The sequence below is a fragment of the Neofelis nebulosa genome, chromosome 10, assembly GCF_028018385.1.
Source record: "Neofelis nebulosa isolate mNeoNeb1 chromosome 10, mNeoNeb1.pri, whole genome shotgun sequence".
NCBI classification, from domain to species: Eukaryota; Metazoa; Chordata; class Mammalia; order Carnivora; family Felidae; genus Neofelis; species Neofelis nebulosa.
Genome location: NC_080791.1, coordinates 11,122,615 through 11,138,941, shown reverse-complemented (window position 1 = coordinate 11,138,941; position 16,327 = coordinate 11,122,615). Strand labels below are relative to the sequence as shown.

At 47.8% G+C, this 16,327-nt stretch overlaps 1 protein-coding gene across 12 annotated transcripts in view; it reads right to left on the bottom strand.

Moving 5' to 3' along the window:
* The window catches only part of NCAM1 (neural cell adhesion molecule 1), a 313,590-nt gene that overhangs the window by 23,442 nt on the left and 273,821 nt on the right, over nt 1-16,327 (bottom strand). For 6 of the 12 annotated variants that reach the window (XM_058686733.1, XM_058686734.1, XM_058686736.1 and 3 more), the window contains one exon: nt 15,389-15,403. The exons of the other annotated variants lie outside the window; for them this stretch is intronic. In XM_058686733.1, coding sequence (XP_058542716.1) covers nt 15,389-15,403 — 15 coding nt within the window. The remainder of the gene's footprint in view (nt 1-15,388; nt 15,404-16,327) is intronic. 12 annotated transcript variants of the gene reach the window in all.

Sequence of the window (16,327 nt, the reverse complement as noted above, 5' to 3'; positions counted from 1 at the left end):
GTGGGGATCCCTGTAAAACTGAATGCTTGGACAGGCCACTGCCTCAGTATCCATGTTTGCAGAATCCATGCCCTGAACGAGGTGTTCTCCAGGGCCCCCCTCTGGCTCTGACAGCACTGTGACCCAATGACAGTCACTGTGTTAGGACAAACTATCAAGAACACCTTGGCTATTTTCAAAACACTGTGAAAGACAGACGCAAAATAAGGATGGTCCTACCAATTTCAGGGCAATGTATCCCCAGATCAGCAATTCCACATCTCTAAGGCATGGGGTTGTCCATTTTTCTTTACAGTTTTAAAAGTTATCCTCCCCAAAGTCCTATCTTTGCAAAGAGACCCCAACTGTCTTCAGAGACATGGGAACAAATATCTTGCCAAGGATTCCCTGCAGAAACTAACAGCCCCGATAAAAGCAGTCAAATCTTATCTTTGGATGTGTTTCAGAAAAAATATGATTGGAACCACAGAGAAACCACTAAAAACTATACCACAGTTAGACCACAGTTCTAACATTTACCAAAGTTGGAACACTATCGTTGCTATTTTATTGGAGCGACTACCATGTTATTCTGATATATGTGTATCTCTTTCTTACAGAATGTAGAGCATGGCATATAATATTTACATGTCTCATTTAAAGAGCTTTAACTATGATTTACTCAACAAACGTTTACGGAGTACCTACCTCCCAGGTACCAGATAATCTCTTAGGCATTGGAGTTTCAAAGGTAAACAAGACAAAGTTCGGTTTGTCAAAAGAAAAAAAGAAACCTAGTTGTGATCAACTCTTTTTAAAAATGGCGGGGCCCTTGTATGGAAAGGTAACCCTTCCTGTGACGGTGTTTCTAGAGGAAGATGACCTTCAACTAACATCAGAGGGATTCTGACCAACTCTACACAACGTGTAGTCACATAAAGGTGGAGAAAGAGCAATATTTAAACAGTTGTCTTCTCCATCTTCAAATGCACACTCTCTGTCCATTTTTCTCAAGATTACGAATAGGCTAAAGGAATTGCTTCCTGAGCTGTTGGCGAAAAGGAGACTCTAGCCATACCTGATGAGGGATGGGCTGACCCTGAAGAAATGGGGCCTTGGCATTTGGGTGGCTCACTGCTTTGCTGAACACATTAGGAGAGGAAATTATTTAGAGGGTCCCAATGTGCACTCTGTTCTGAAATGGCTGCCCTGATTGAAATCATTATGGGTAATTTCAGCAAAACCAATAGTGTGATTATTTGTAAATGTTGGTTTGCAATTCAGCAGCAATCGGCAGGTTGCTCCAAGAAAACCCCCGCGGTCAATTACACCTTCTGAATTTAGCTTCAGCCATGAGTCAAATTTTGCCCCCAAATATTTCACGTAAAGACTCAAAACAACATCACCTTAAAAATAAGCCTTGCCGATAACAAATATAAAATATTAGGCAACTCTGGTATTTTCTAGAAGAGTGTAAATCACGGATGCAAGAAAAGAAGAATGTACCATCGAGACCACATACAGTCAGAAATGTGGCAGGCTCGTCCTATAAATTCCTCCCAGAAATCGTAATTGAAGTGTGTATTTCTGTCCTTGCAGATTGTAGGTTCTTTGTAATTTGTGTGCTATTGTGCCCTAAAATCTGAGTCAGCTTCAATTCCTTCCCCTCGTCAGCACAAGTCTGGAGGTCTGAAAACTACTGCTGGGTACCTGAATTCCACAACAGAAATTACAGCAGGCTTAGGGGGTCTGGACAGCATCTGTGAATTTTAGACGGAAAACAATCTTCTACTTCTTACTCAGAAACGCCCAAGTACCAAGAAGTATACCTTCTGACTGAAATGCCGAGGTGCCCCATGGCATCCCTGACAGAGGCCTGACCTGCATTCTTTTTTCCTGACTTTTGCTTTCTCTCCCACAGGGACCTGCACAGACTTCGGGGCCTCTGAGTATAAACCAGTGATGGATATAGGGCTTGCATTAGAATCTATCACATTTTCCATCAAATAGGATTGTCTGGCATCAAAAATACCGTTACTTTTGTTTATCTTAACTCCTGTTCCCCTTTGGTCCATTACACCCTGCAAGCAATGTGAAATTTACGTATGCCTTTTCTATTATTTGTTTAGAAGAGTACAAAATGTATGACTTGGCTGTTCAAGTATGAAGCCCATTTGATTTTTCCCAACTCAGGCACATTCGAAATTACATCAAGAGGTTAGACGTTTGATCGGCCTTAGGATCTGTAGTTATAAGGCTGCTGATTGTCCTTCCTAAGACCAGGCTCTTTGCCGAACAAATGAATCTAGTGGGATCTGTGCTGCTTTCATCCTTGGAGCCTCAAACGCTCTGGGACGCCCCCTGTGACAACCCGCCTGGCTGCGGGGGCTTTCTGACAGTCCCGGCGAGCGGCTGTCAGTCCGAACATACCCAACCCTGGACGGGGTTCATTCTGGCCTAAGCATTGCTCCTCCAGATCGGGCCTGGGGAATAAATGCTCCTTTTCTCCTGAGCTCTTTCCTCCTTGTTGTCAAGAATATGCTTGTGCCAGCGCCAGCTGACTCACTGCCATCCTGGTCTCCGGCTCCAAGGAACGCCAAGGGATGCAGGGAGTGGGTATAAGCCATGGCCAACTCCCTGGCTCTCCACAGAAAGGACGCGTAGCCCTGTGGCCACGCTCACGGGGGCATCCGGCCTACACATCCCTCTCAAATCGGGCTCCTCAGGAACTACGAACGTGAGCGTGTGAGCTGGGGGTGGGTGGGGAGGCCAGTGGCAGGAAGGGATATGAACTGAACAGCAAAAGATGAACTCTGACAGACTGCACCACAGAGATACCAATTCCCTTCTCGTGGGTGTCATGAAAACACCCCCAGATTAGCTGATCAATTATCTCTGTTTCATCATCATCCTAAAAATGAAAATAGGACCACGAACGTATGGCTTGTGGTTATGGGGCTGATCCAGGCTGAGGAAGTTAGGACCCAAATAACCTCCAACAATTAACTCGGCTCCCGCCTGCGAGGCCGCCAAGGGGAGTCTGTGCACATCTTCAACACGATTTCACGGACATTAGGTTACTTATAAAGAAGTACAAAGCTCCTGGGAAGCCCTAGGGAAACGGGCCCTTTGCAGAGCCCCCGGCCTCTGCCCCCAGGATTCGGGCCGACACGCGTCACTGCCTCCCCTCTGGAGACCCTTCACGCTAGCTCTCTACCCTGTAACCGCCAGTGCGGGGAATCCTTAAGAATAAAGGCAATTAGAGCAGAGCCCTGGTGAAAAGTCTATGTCGACCTGCCAGAGACCGTGGCAATCCAGACACACAGCTGTAAAAAAAAAAAATAAATAAATAAAGGAAGGAGTGGAAGGGGTGGTTAGTGATGTTTTCAATCTAAGAAGGAAGAGTGGGTGTTAAGGAGCTTAGTTCACCAGAATCAGCATGTCCTAGTACGAGAGGCAGTGTCAGTAGCTAAAGAAAAGAAGATCATTATGAATGGGGGGGGGGGGGGGGTGATCCATGCTAAAACATGCAGCACACTGACAGAGGGGCGCAGGGGGCTTCTCATCACACACATGCTGGCGGTGGGGAGGGTGGGGAGGCCCGTTTACTTACACAGAGTCCTCATAGGTGACAGAGTCACTGGAGGAAGGAGGCCCGGCCACGACGAGGTGCCATATTAAAAATCAACTTGGCACGGGAGCATCTTAGCTCACCACAGCAAGCCCACTCCTGGGATCCTGGGACAGGTGCCTAAGTTTCCCCATCATGAACCCCTATTTGCAAAGCTCTACAGGTTCAGGACTAAGGGAGCCAAGGGCATGGCGTCCAATGCCTGTTTTCACCTCCCTTCTGACCCCGTGCTGCTGAACCCAGTCAACACTGTGGACGGGAACCTGAGATTTACACAACATGCAGCATGTGTCAAGGGCATCCTAGGCAATGTGTGTGTGTGTGCGGGTGCGTGCGCGTGTGTGGAGGGGGCAGTGGTGGAACAGGAACTGGATTTCATCAACTGTCGGGTGTACACCCCTCTGCTGGGAGATGCACCTGCTCACTTACCCATCCTCAGGCCCCACTCACCTGAAAGCCTTGCTAGTGTTCAGAGAAAGGAGGCAAGCACTGTTTTTCACGAAGCTTCATTTCTCTCCCCCGTGAATTTTACTCGCTACGACCCTCTCCAGTCCCTTAAATTGTATTATTAAGGGCCATTTCTGGCTGCTTGCTGCCCATCTGAATAATGAGTCCTCCGCCTGTCCCTTTGCAAATGGTAAGAGAGGGTCTGTCACAGAAGGGAATGTGGTTTGACAAGGGGGTAATCATACTTTCGAATTCTACAGGCACTTTAACTGATTTTTTTTTTTTTTTTTTTTTTTTTTTTAGCACTGGCCACATTTTTACTGACACCCAAGACCATTGCTACAGTGCATTTCTGGGGCAACCGCAGGAAACATCTTCAAACATTTCTTGCCTTGCTTAAAATGTCTGGAAGAGATCTCTGTCCAGAGGAGTGGATCTGTTTCAACCTTGCTCATGTGCTCTGCTTCATCCTGAATTCTAGCACTGCACAGAAATAACCAAACTTGTTTTTAAGAAAGAAACGAATGGGTTTCAACCCAACACCTCACCCTTCAGATCTCAGGGAGAAAATCCGGGTTTTCCCTTGGAACAGTCATCTCAAGTCTTTAGAAGAACACAGTCCCCCTCAGAGAAATAATGAAACCACAGGATGTGGAGTGAGACTCGGGAGTTTAGAAAATCTTAGGCTCCCAGTATCCCCTACCCTAAGGTTCACAGATTAGGTTGCCTTTTGAAGGTAGGTCAAAGTCATTAGCACGTCAGATGTTCCCCTGCTTTGGGGACACACCCACTTAGTTTCAGACAGCGTAACTACCACACATCTTTTTGGAAGTGACAGACGGCTCCAACCCAAGACCTCGTCCAGGAGTCTGGTTGTAAACGGGACTCAACATGGGCACAGTGACCACACCCAGAAAGCTGACGTCCTCAGAGGTGGTCAGTGTGCAGGATGAGCAAGAGGGAGCATCCACAGGGCTCACAAGCACAGGGGCACAGAATGAGAGGACAGACCAGGAACGGAGAACATGCATGCAACAGCTATGGACGGTTTTGTCTGTGTGAATGTCGCCCAGTCAGTTCCTTGGAGACGTGAGGCCAGACGGGGACCCCTCGCATGCACAGGCACACTGGGCGGTTATTCGTGTTAGTCTGGCTTTCGTGATCAGTGCAGCCTATGTGTCTCAGGTTGTGATGTGACGTAACAATTTTCAGTTAGAAGAGAACAGAATGCATGTGACTCCCAGGGCAGGTTTTGAATAGGTGTTTGATTTTACAGTGGGGAAGTTGCAAGCAGAGGCTTCCTTTTCTCTTTATGGTAAACGAGAAATGTTTTCACAAGGTTGTGACAGTCACAATATTAACTAATTATTTTGTCACGGCTATGCGCTTAAATAGGCTATAATTTTATTTCCTTTGCTGCAAGGGTCAATCATGTGCTTCTTGATTACAAAGAGATCTCCAGTCATGGTTAACTGCCAACTTTTGCTTTGATTTCTAACCCCCACTGTCCAGGGGGGAGGGTCACTCTTAAAAAGTGACACATCAACAATGCAAACTGCTTTCATTCCAAATTCTTAAATCTCTCCCTTCAGAAAGTTCTCAATTTGCATGAATTTTATGAAGCACTCTCATTGGTTTTGAGCAAATAGAACCTTTGCAATTGATACATTTCTCTCTGTAGCATTTCAGTGTCGTAAACAGATACATTTCACATTTTCACAGAAATGACTCATTTTAGAGCAGCTGTGGTTTTCAGAACTACTGGATAAAGTTAAACAACAATGTCATAAAGGTCACTGAAAAAAACCGCTTTCTGGGAAGTAATTTTTATGAACTCTCTGGTAAAAATTCAAGTTTGCAAACTGCGTGGTGGTAAATGTGGTTTTGCTGTGGATGGCAGTTTGTAGGGCCAAGTTTCTTGGAGCGAAATGTTAAACCAAAGCCTGCCACGGTATCAAATTGTCATGTCAAGGCTGCAAAGAATTGATGGATTCTAGAGGTGAACTGAGAACAAGAGGAAATCTCTCAAATGGCTTCGCTTGGGAAATCTGAGACGGGAAGAAATGAGTGGGCCCTAGGTGCCAGGCTGTGGTCCCAGGTTTATTTCCCTAATCAGAACAAAGAGTTTTACCTTCTGTTCACCAGCGTGGACGACATCATCAGCACCATGCAAGCCACATGACAAAGTCACATGATACGCACGCACATGATTGGTTGAAAGGAAAGTGGAGGAGGTCACATGGAAAATACAAAAAAATTAAAAACTGATGTAAACAATGGGCAGGGAGAAAAATCAACAACAAAATCACAGACTAAATAAAAGGAGAAATCAAATTAAATTAGCAGCATATATAGGAAACATTGGGAGGACAGTAAAACTGCCCAGAAATAGAAGGATAATAAATTGTAAAGAGCATTTGGTTAACGACACCAATAAGCATTAGATACAGCTGCAACACTGCATATTAATACCACATCAAGGAGTATGTAAACTTGTTTGGAAATAGGGAGGTGTTTCTGCCGGGACCCAGATGTCAAAGTCAATCCAGAAGACTGCTGAAGGAAAAAAAAAAAAAAAAGCAAGTTATTATTCACAGATTCCAGAGATCTCTCGGCATCCTTGGAAAACAAGGGCAATTAAGGAGAATATGGGTTGTGCAGGAGAAGTCTCCAGACTGTGTGTCCTGTAAGAACAAAATATTACGTTACACTGAGAAAAGCCATTGCCTGTTTCCTTTGGTGCATGAGGAGAGGGGGAGTGGGTGCAGGCCAGAGGAGGCAGCCCTGGGGATTCCCTCCTCGCTTTCCAATTCATCTACCCGCGTTATCCCGGAGCTCCCAGTGACAGCCCCGTTGAGACACCTGTGAAGGCAGAGGCTAGTCAGTGCACAAAGGGACAAGGTTTTCTTCTGGTGGTCAAGACAGTGGCTCCATCAACACTGAGGAGCGAAACTGAACGGACCCCCTGGCCCCACGAGCTAAGACTCTGACCCTGACCAAGTGCTTGGGCATTGGTGGACACAGTTCTCTCTCCAGACTTGTGGCTGCACTTGATAAGATATGGATTTGGTTGTGATCATTAAAAAAAATGTTTGGATTTGTCCACGTTCCTTTTTGTCATCTGTTGTATTTATACTCTAATTTGTTGCTGAATGACCTGACTTGTCCAAAGGCAGTTTGGGTTTCCTGCCTTCACTTGCACAGGCCAGGGGAAGATCAGCGAAATGCCAGTTGAAGCTAAGAGAAGGGCAAAGAAGGGAGGCGGAGAGATCTTTCTGTCCAGAGCACGACCACTGCTTAAAAATAATGCAAGAGAAATATGCTTCAGCCCAGTTACATATTCTTGACACTCTGAGCGGATGGAGGCTGTGCTTCCTACTGTCTGAAACTGTACAGGCTCTGGCACATTCCAACCAAGGGTATCCTGCGGGGATTACATTCACCTGATCAGTTTCTCTTTTGATTTTATCTAGGACACCTTCGTTCACTCAGAAGTATAAATGGATCAGCACACACACACCCACACACACACACCCACACGCACTCCATAGCAAAAACAGGAGACATTATTTATTTTCATCCCTATTGATTGGCTGACGATTGATGGGTTGTTGTACGCATCTAGCTACTCTGCTCTTAGCTCCACTGTATTCACACGTGCTACCTTTTGCCTTATTGTTGAGGAATGTGCTCATGCCAAATACAGGCTGCTGCCCAAGTGTGACGGTCTTTCCTTCATCCCAGTATCCACTGGGACTTAAATTTAGGTCAGTAGTCCAATGGTGCATGCACGCACACACACACACACACACACACACACACACATACACACAAGACACTTTCTTCTCTTTTAATGTCACTTTCTAGGCATTTTTTCTGTGGACAGAAACGTCTGATGTTTAAAAAGTAAACATCTGTCAGGGGAGAACACCTAATTCCTCTTTAAGGATAAATCTGGATTCAAGGTTCCAGGAAGGACCAATCTACAGTGAGATACCTTAAGTATGACCGAGCTGTGCAAATGCATTACATAGCCTACAATGCCAGGTCCACACACCACACCAAGCTGGGAAGACCAGGAACACGGCTGTTAGAAGAAGAAAGGGTGCTATTAATTGCATTCTTTTTCCCAAATGCAAAAAACAAACGAACAAAAAACAACCCACCCCCAAAACAACCCATCATCTGAGTGAAGCCCGCACAAGCACAGTTCCATGTCCCCTGCTCTGCTCTGCCGACAAAGTGAAACCTGAAAAGCATCAGGAATTAAAATTCATTGCAGCACACACACACAGAGAACACCAAGAAAGCAGACCCTCAGCTATGTTCTGCAGCAGAGAAAAGAACCATTTCATGCAACACACACAACCAGGAAACTCTTTTCTTCTCTGTTCAATTATGTATCAGAAACCCTGGCCCCGGGAGCAGGAGCCAGTGGGAGCTATATTTTGCATACATGCTTTCTGCCTTCTCTGGCTACTGCTCAATGGATGCATGTCATTTCTTCCTGTGCACTCAGAAATATAGGATCTAAACCCCCACTTGGCCATGGACACCGCTGTAAACACACACACACACACACACACACACACACACACACACACACGGGATCCTGTTGACTTGGGACTTAAGGCCTAACACACAAGCTCACCTCATTAGAGCATTATAAAGGCAAGCTTGGAACACGTCAAAGTTGTGATGAAGTGTAATGTTTTCCACAAGTCTGGCCCCAACTCTACCCTCAGCAGATGAATTCCAGAGCTCTGATCTGGACTCTGGGTAACAAACTTGAGGGGGCTTGGCTATGCTTTCCGGGGCCATCATTTTCCTAGCTCTGAGGAGGAGGGCTGTGAGGAGGCCTCTGCCCCCCTGTGCCCTGTGCATTCCTCATGACCCCTTGCCTTGCCTCAAGGTGTCACGAAGCAGGGCATGCTGTCAGGAAGGAGCAGCTCCTGCCCTCTCTGCTGCCTCCGCCACCTCCCACCTCTCTATTTTTCTCTATTCCTTCCCTTGTTCTCAGTCTTGGAAACGTGCGCGCGTGCACGCGTGTGTGTGTGTGTGTGTGTGTGTGTGTGTGTGTGTACGCATGTGTGCCACGCTTCAGAGGGGAGGGACAACTAAAGCGGGGAAGAGATGCTGTTCTTTTGTCTCCTTGGTGTTTCTCTAATCCTATTCTGTTGTTTCACACAAAGGGAAATTTGGAAAACTCTCTTCATGCAGAATGTTCTTCACATAATCACCCCAGCTCTTCCTGGACTCCTGGCTACGCAGACAGCATGCGTAGGAAACCACACCAGGCGGAGAGCCTCCATGCATTCACAACTGTTACTGTTAATACAAGGGACAATGTCAGGCAGCACCGTGACCCAGAAGTCAGCTCGGCAACAAGCAGCAATCTGGCCAAGAGCCGCCATAACTCTATACTCACTAGACGGTTCTGTGGTTGGGAGGGCAGGAAGAGGCCAGGTTGCTATGGAAACACGAAGGGCAGACAGGGCACAGAAAGGTGAAGGAGAGAATGGAGATATAAATTATATTCATAAGTAAACATATGAATGTGTTTATATACATATATAGACATTATTATAAAGAAAAGCAGGGGATATTCTCTCATTTCCTCCTTCCCTGATTTATCAGTGTAAATATTGAGATTTAAAAAAAAATTATCAGAGATCTTGCTGACAAATCACTCTCCTGTGGCAAGAGAAAACATATTTACTCATTTACCCTCATTTACTCTGACCACAAATACCAGCTACTATGGGCTGGGTACTGTTGTCTTGGGTTTTTCATACTTAGCCTTGAATTTTCACAGATACCTATGAGACAGGTAGAATCTATCATTTGAGAGATACGAACTCTGGCGTTCAGGAGGCTGAGTGACTCATTCAGGGTCATGGAGCTGTGCAAAGAGGGAGCACACATGGGATTTGAATCCAAGGCTGTTTCTGGTTCTCAAGCCCGAATGCCTGCTGTTCCAGCCACTGCCTGGACGTCACCACCTGGTGTGGCGGGGCTGTTTCTAAGCCAAACAGATGCAACAGAGTGAGGGCCTGAGTTGCCTCCTGAGGCTGTGCCCAACGTGCAGCAGCTTCTGATACTCCAGGGAGGATACAGCCAGGTGGGCGGTGCCTGCCCCCTGCCTGCCCCCGACGGCTGCTCTGGGCACCTGCCGGCATGACAACTTGGGCCTCATGCAGCTGCTGTCTCCCTTTGCTCTCCACGCACCAACCCCCAACACACACCAAAAGCTGGGTTCAAAACTCCGAGTCAGAGGCACAGAGCTCTCTCCTGAGCCCCCAAGGGAACAGAAGGACAGGGGAGCCAAATGAAACAAGATCATAAATGAGCGAGGCTCAGTCAGGAATGACGAAGCCTGACGCCAACCAGGTTTGGCAGTCCTGCTTCTGGGTGGGCAAACACAGCTTGATGAGCGCTACAATGTTTTTTTGGGGGGGGGGGTGGTGCAGGAGGAGGGCCATTTACTCATCCTATTTTATGGAAGAGAAAAACAAGGCTCACTTGTGAAGGGTTAAGTAACTTGCCTGAGCGCCTGCGGCCAGGCACATCTGTGAGCAGACACTGTTTATTTTCCCACAAATATTTACGAGACAAGTATGCATTTATGGAGAAAGCGAAAGCTACAGGCCTCGCTATCTAATTTCAGTGTCTGAATCCAACTGTGCCAATTAAAATGAAGGGTGAAAACACAACACCCCAAAGCATTTCTTATGACCCTGCCGAAGAGATATTTTCCTTGGCAAATTCCTTTGGTTTCTCCGAATGTCAGCTTGAGTCCAGCCTGGGAAGAATCCTGAGGACAGGGCCCGGCTGGGCTGCACCGGCCCCGGGGAAGCCTGGCTGCACGATTTTCAGTCCAGAGCAATGCCTGTCACTTGCCTACTCTCCATCTGGGGGTGTGGGCGGGGGCAGGCGAATGTGGGACGCTCTGTGCCTTCCTCTCTTCTCATTTGCTTCTCTAAAACCTAGCGCTGCTTTCTGCCAACAGAGTTGAATTATCACCTGGTGAAGGAGATAACATTACGCAGACCCACCGTGGCGGAAAAGCAGCCTGCAGAGATGGATGAAGAAAATGATACTCACAATTGGGATGAGACAATGGAGCGGGGGTGGAGGAGCTAGTAGGAGCCGCTGAGGAAAGAAACATGAAGGTAAAGAAAAAAAAAAAAGAGAAGAAAAAAAAGCTCATTGAGGCACAGATACTGAATGAAAAAAAAAAAATGGAAGAGTGACCCCAGGGTGTCAGTGGCAGGAGCTGAAGCAGGTTAAAGCAAGGAGGAAAAACACCATGCATGAGGGCAGGTGGCCTGCGGGCCAGCGGAGAGCAGGGCTCTCTGACTTCGGACCGCAAGCCTGTGTCTCTGCCAAGCCCCAAGGTTCAGGTAAGAGACAGGGCCAGGAGCAGCAGCAGAGGCCTGCAGCCCCGCCTGAAACAAACAGCCGGTTCAGCAGGACCAGCCGTCTCCATGCGATCACATGTCAGGAGGAGAGGGAACCTGGAGCCCGGCTTAAGGCGAACGTGGATAAAAGGAGGCTTTGGCTTTTCACGTGCTAGATGTCCATATGCGCTCCTGTACAGGCCGATGTCTCCACTCCAGGCGTGTGCGTGGAGCAAAGCCTGTAAGCCTCATTCTCTAATCTCAATGTCCCAATGACACAGAAATAACCTTCCTACTGAAAGTTTACTACCGGGTGAGGTCCAGGATTGTTTGGCATCTGGATGATACTCTAACCACCACTGTCCTCCAAAACCCTATACGGGTTCTCCAGATGCTGCTGTGAGCGTTACTCTCGCTCTCTCTTGGACAAAGGGGATGCTAAAGAGACTGAACTAGATAAGTAACGCTCACCCCACTTTCGGCTTGGAGGACCGTCAGCGAGGGCTCATCTGAGGCATCCTGGACACTGAACAGATGTCCAGTTTTCTGCTGGCAAATATTCTGAGGTTGTCCCATCAACAATCACAAAACAAAGTCCCCTCTGGGAGCTAGGTGAAAATCTGAAAAAACATCACCGTATCTCCAACACTGCCTGGGCACTCGTGGTTTGGTCTTCCTTTTCCCTCCCAGATGAGGCACCTCATTAAACCACGTGAGTACAAGGTCACCGGAGTCAGAGCAAGATGGCCTACTAACTCATGGTGACTTGATGGTCTGGTTAATTCATGTGAAAGTGTATCTCTTTTACTTTTTTGGCTTCAAATGTTTGCATACCTGTCCATATTATTCTGGAAAAGGGGTGGAGTTTTATCTGTTTTAAACACAATATATTAGAATACGTTTAATTTATACTTGCAATGTGCCATCTAGGGGGCAAAATTTTGTGAAAACAAACATCTCAGGATGCCTCTTTTACAAAGGAGAGATTCATAATCTGTACACCCTGAAAGAAAGGGTCTATTTTGCTTCACAGTTCAGAAGCAAATTAAGAGGTAACATTCAGGCAATGAAATTCTGAAGGTGTGTGGCTCAATCACAGAGAACAGGATGCACGCTCAAATGTCACATCATCGGGTTAGGGCCTCGGCAGCTTTGATAGGGAAGCAGCCCCTCCCGAGGCAAACGGAGCTTATGAGCTTTCCACTGTGACAACACGCAGACATCTGGCCTAAAAAGACATGAAGCAGGGACATCTTTCCAGGCTGCAGTCCTATTTGCATGTTTGGAGTCACAGCTGCCTCGTTACCTTCACACACATGTACAAACGGGACCCAAAGGAATCTTCAAACAGGTGAACCATGCTTTCTAATATGGCAGCTCAGAAGCAGGAGCTCTCTGAGGTTACCTGTGGCTTTGGCATGTTCATGCCCCCGAAGGTGGGTAAGTCTTCTGGGGAGCCAGGAGAGCAACCCCATTATTGGCACATCTCAAGGAACTTCAAGAGATAAACTAATGTAAAATGCACTGGCTTTCACCTACTGCCTCCTAACCAGGGGGTGGGGGGTGGAGGATGGGGTAGGGTGTCTGGCAGCAATGACTCTCTCTGTTCAGCATGACAGCGTGTTGACCCTGGGTACCTTCTCTCCCTTGGGGTGAGCGTGCACCTAGGGCCTAACTCCAGCATCACGGTCTCAGGCTGTCCACGTGCACCCCAACATGACAGGAGGGGAAAGCACTGCCGATAGGCGAGATGAGCCGGTGTCAGGAACCAATCCTGCTGGTTCTTGGGCTTGGTGTAAGCATGCAGCTCAATTGGTGGCTGACGTCACACAAGCTTTGTGCCTTCTGAGGGAGGGAGAACTCGGAGAAGTCCTTCCTGAAATGTGCCCTCACTTGCCAGTAGCAGTCAGTCAGTGGGTTTTGCCATGGGCATGCTAGATGCTGGAGTCGCCCTTCCAACTGTATTCTTCTTCAGGATGGGTCTGGGTACCCCTGGGGCCAGGCCCTCCCTTCAGCCCCTCTAGGAGGGTCATGAGGGTACAGGAAATACCACAATAACCAACTGTAGTGAGCGTATGATGTTCTCACATGTACGCGGCCTCTTATCCAGTTCAAGTTCTTGACAAAGGCACTCAACGCTAAGGCTGGGCCACGACTCTTCTTATCTAAGAGGAGTTTGATTTTTTTTTTTTGTAATTCTCTAGGCCATAACTTATTAGATAATTGAGAAAACTGACTTTGCATGCCTCTAGCAATGCCTGCTGCTGGATCGTTCATGACCTACTTGGAATGGACAGCTGACCACACCATTTTCCAAAGGGCCTCTTGGAATCTGGGTTTTCCTACCAGCAGATAACAAACAATGAGGTCTAGAGGTCTCTCTCTTTTTTTAAATTAAACACCGACTTTTAAAACATAGAATCTGTTTAAGAAATTCTTTACCTTTACAAGGGCTGAGCTGGCAATGAATGAAAATCACTTACAGGCTTTGAACTCTAAGACCCAGTTACTCTGATTCGGTACTCAAACCCCAAGTACTAGTAAGCAACTCAAAAGGAGGCCTCATCCCAGCCTTCCTGTCAATGATGTACCCAAGCCACATTCATTTACTGGTCAAAATTCGGAAGAGTAGAAGCCCAAACTGAGAGTAAAGATCCAGGAGCAAGTGCTCTCACCTTCAGAGCTGCCCCTTCTGAGTTTCCTCGGGGGCTGGGTGCCAACGGGAGCTGACAGCTGTCACTCTTAACCTGACCACTCCAATCCCCAATCCTGACTCTTTCCAGAACCGGTTCATTCAGGAACCAAGTCTGCTGAGATCATGGATTCAGCACTTGCTGAAAATCTCCGAACGCCTACACTGAGCTACTTAGTTTCTGCTGTGGCTGCAATATTTCTGAATAAATTTTAAAAAGATAAGCTTCCCTGAGTGCCTTTCAGGAGCTAGGAGCTTTTTATGAAAAGAGTGTGCAGTTTTCCGAATACCTTTTCTTGTGAGTCTCTCTGGGTAACACTGAACTCAGCCTAGGAAGCAAGGGGCAAGCGTCAGCGGGAGTGAGGCTTGGGGGGCATCTTATAGCCCAAGATCAGACCCCTGCCCCCGCCCTCGCCCCCGCCACCGTGGAGGGGGCGGGCTTCTGTAGCCCTTGCTCCTTATGTTCACTATGTATAGCTTACATGTCCTTCCCACGGAGAACTCCCCTCCCTATATGCTTGGCAGTGAAGACACTAAGGAGCTGGTCAGTCTTTTCCAAACGTGGAAATGTGGAAATGCACACTTGCAAATAACCTCCCTCTAAAGAACACAACTGACTGCAAGTGGGGATTTAACCCCAGCAGCTGCCTGCAGCACCTACCTGCGACTTGGGGGCCAAAGCTCATGTTACCCTTTACAACTGCGGCTGCTGCTTGGGCCTCCTAGAGCCCCCCAGCTGCCACAGACAGAAAGGGGAGGCACTACGAGCTCAAGTCTTTCATCTCCTCAAAGCAAAAGCGCAAGTCCTTTCAGCTGCTTTTCCCTGTGAAGGGATTCTGAATCCCTGGTGTGGCTGCGGTCACTTCTCTGGCATCCTGGCAGGAGGTGAGGCGGTGCTCTTGCATGTTACTCAGAGACCGCCTGCAGACCCACCTTGCTTAGCGTGGTGTGCAGCAGCATTGCCACGGGGAGTCGTCACACACAGAAATTAATCAGTCAACACAATTTCGAAGGACACAGAAATTGCATGCTCTACAACAGGACGAGTGTTAGCCTCTTGGAGGAACCTACAGACATTAACAGGAGCACAACTAGACCAAGGTCAGTGTGGTTAGGGCCCGGACAGCATCATCTACTTCAGCCTAGGGGACGAAAAAGGGACCAGAACTAAATTAAGAACTAGGACTAGCAGATGTTAACACTATAGGAACAGATAATGAGGTATGAAGAGGCACTTACGTGGAAGAGGGCTGTCTGCATTTCCCATGGATGGAACACAGACGATAAGAAAAGACAAGAGACAGACCCAAGGGGGAAAAAAAAAAGATGTAAAAGAAATGAATAGACTCAGGACAGCACACGGAATTGGAAATTCAAATTATCATGTTATTTCAAATCCAGAAAGAAGCAGTTCCTGCAGAAAGAAGATGAGACAGGCCTGCTTCTGGAAAAGGTAGGGGGACTGCTTGCCGGCCTCTGGCTTCAAAGAGAAGGAAGCAAGGGATTGCCCTGCGTGGCTTTTCATCCCAGGAACGAGAGAGGACCCAGGGATCCCTGTGACCGCTCAAGGAGTCGGGCTGGGCTGCACCTGCTATAGCTGGGAGGATGCACGGTCCTCCCAGAGGTTTGGGGCTATGGAGGGATATCAGCAGAGCCTGGCCTTCTGTGGGACAGCAGGGAAAGCGAGGCAGGCAGAGGTGAGGGAAAAGGGAATGATGGAGGAAAGCGGTGCCATCCTGAATGGATCAGGAAGAAGCGCCTCTCTGGAAAGAGGCCCCAAGGGAGGGAGACCCTGACGCGCGCTCCTGGCGGGAGGGAGGAGGAGCAGAAGAGTCAGGGGCCTCAGCCACCCTTTTCCCTCGTGCACTGCTGGGCTCTTGCTCCTGCACATACATCGCACAGCAGCCCCTGCATTTCCGTAACGTCATCTCTCTGCTGTGGCAAAAATCCCACGCCTAATTACACGAACCATCATTGTCTTTACCCTCTTCCTTCAAGTCACGGGGTGCTTTAGGGCCTTTGTGACCTGTGTCCAAGAGCAGTGTCTCCCAAATCCCTCCACAACATGCCTCTGCGTCTCTGCCCGCTCCCTTTACAACGTGTCAGGGGCTTCCTCCCTGGCTGTTATTCTAACAGGAGGGACCTGCTACTGTGACAGTGTCACCAGGCACTTTGGGG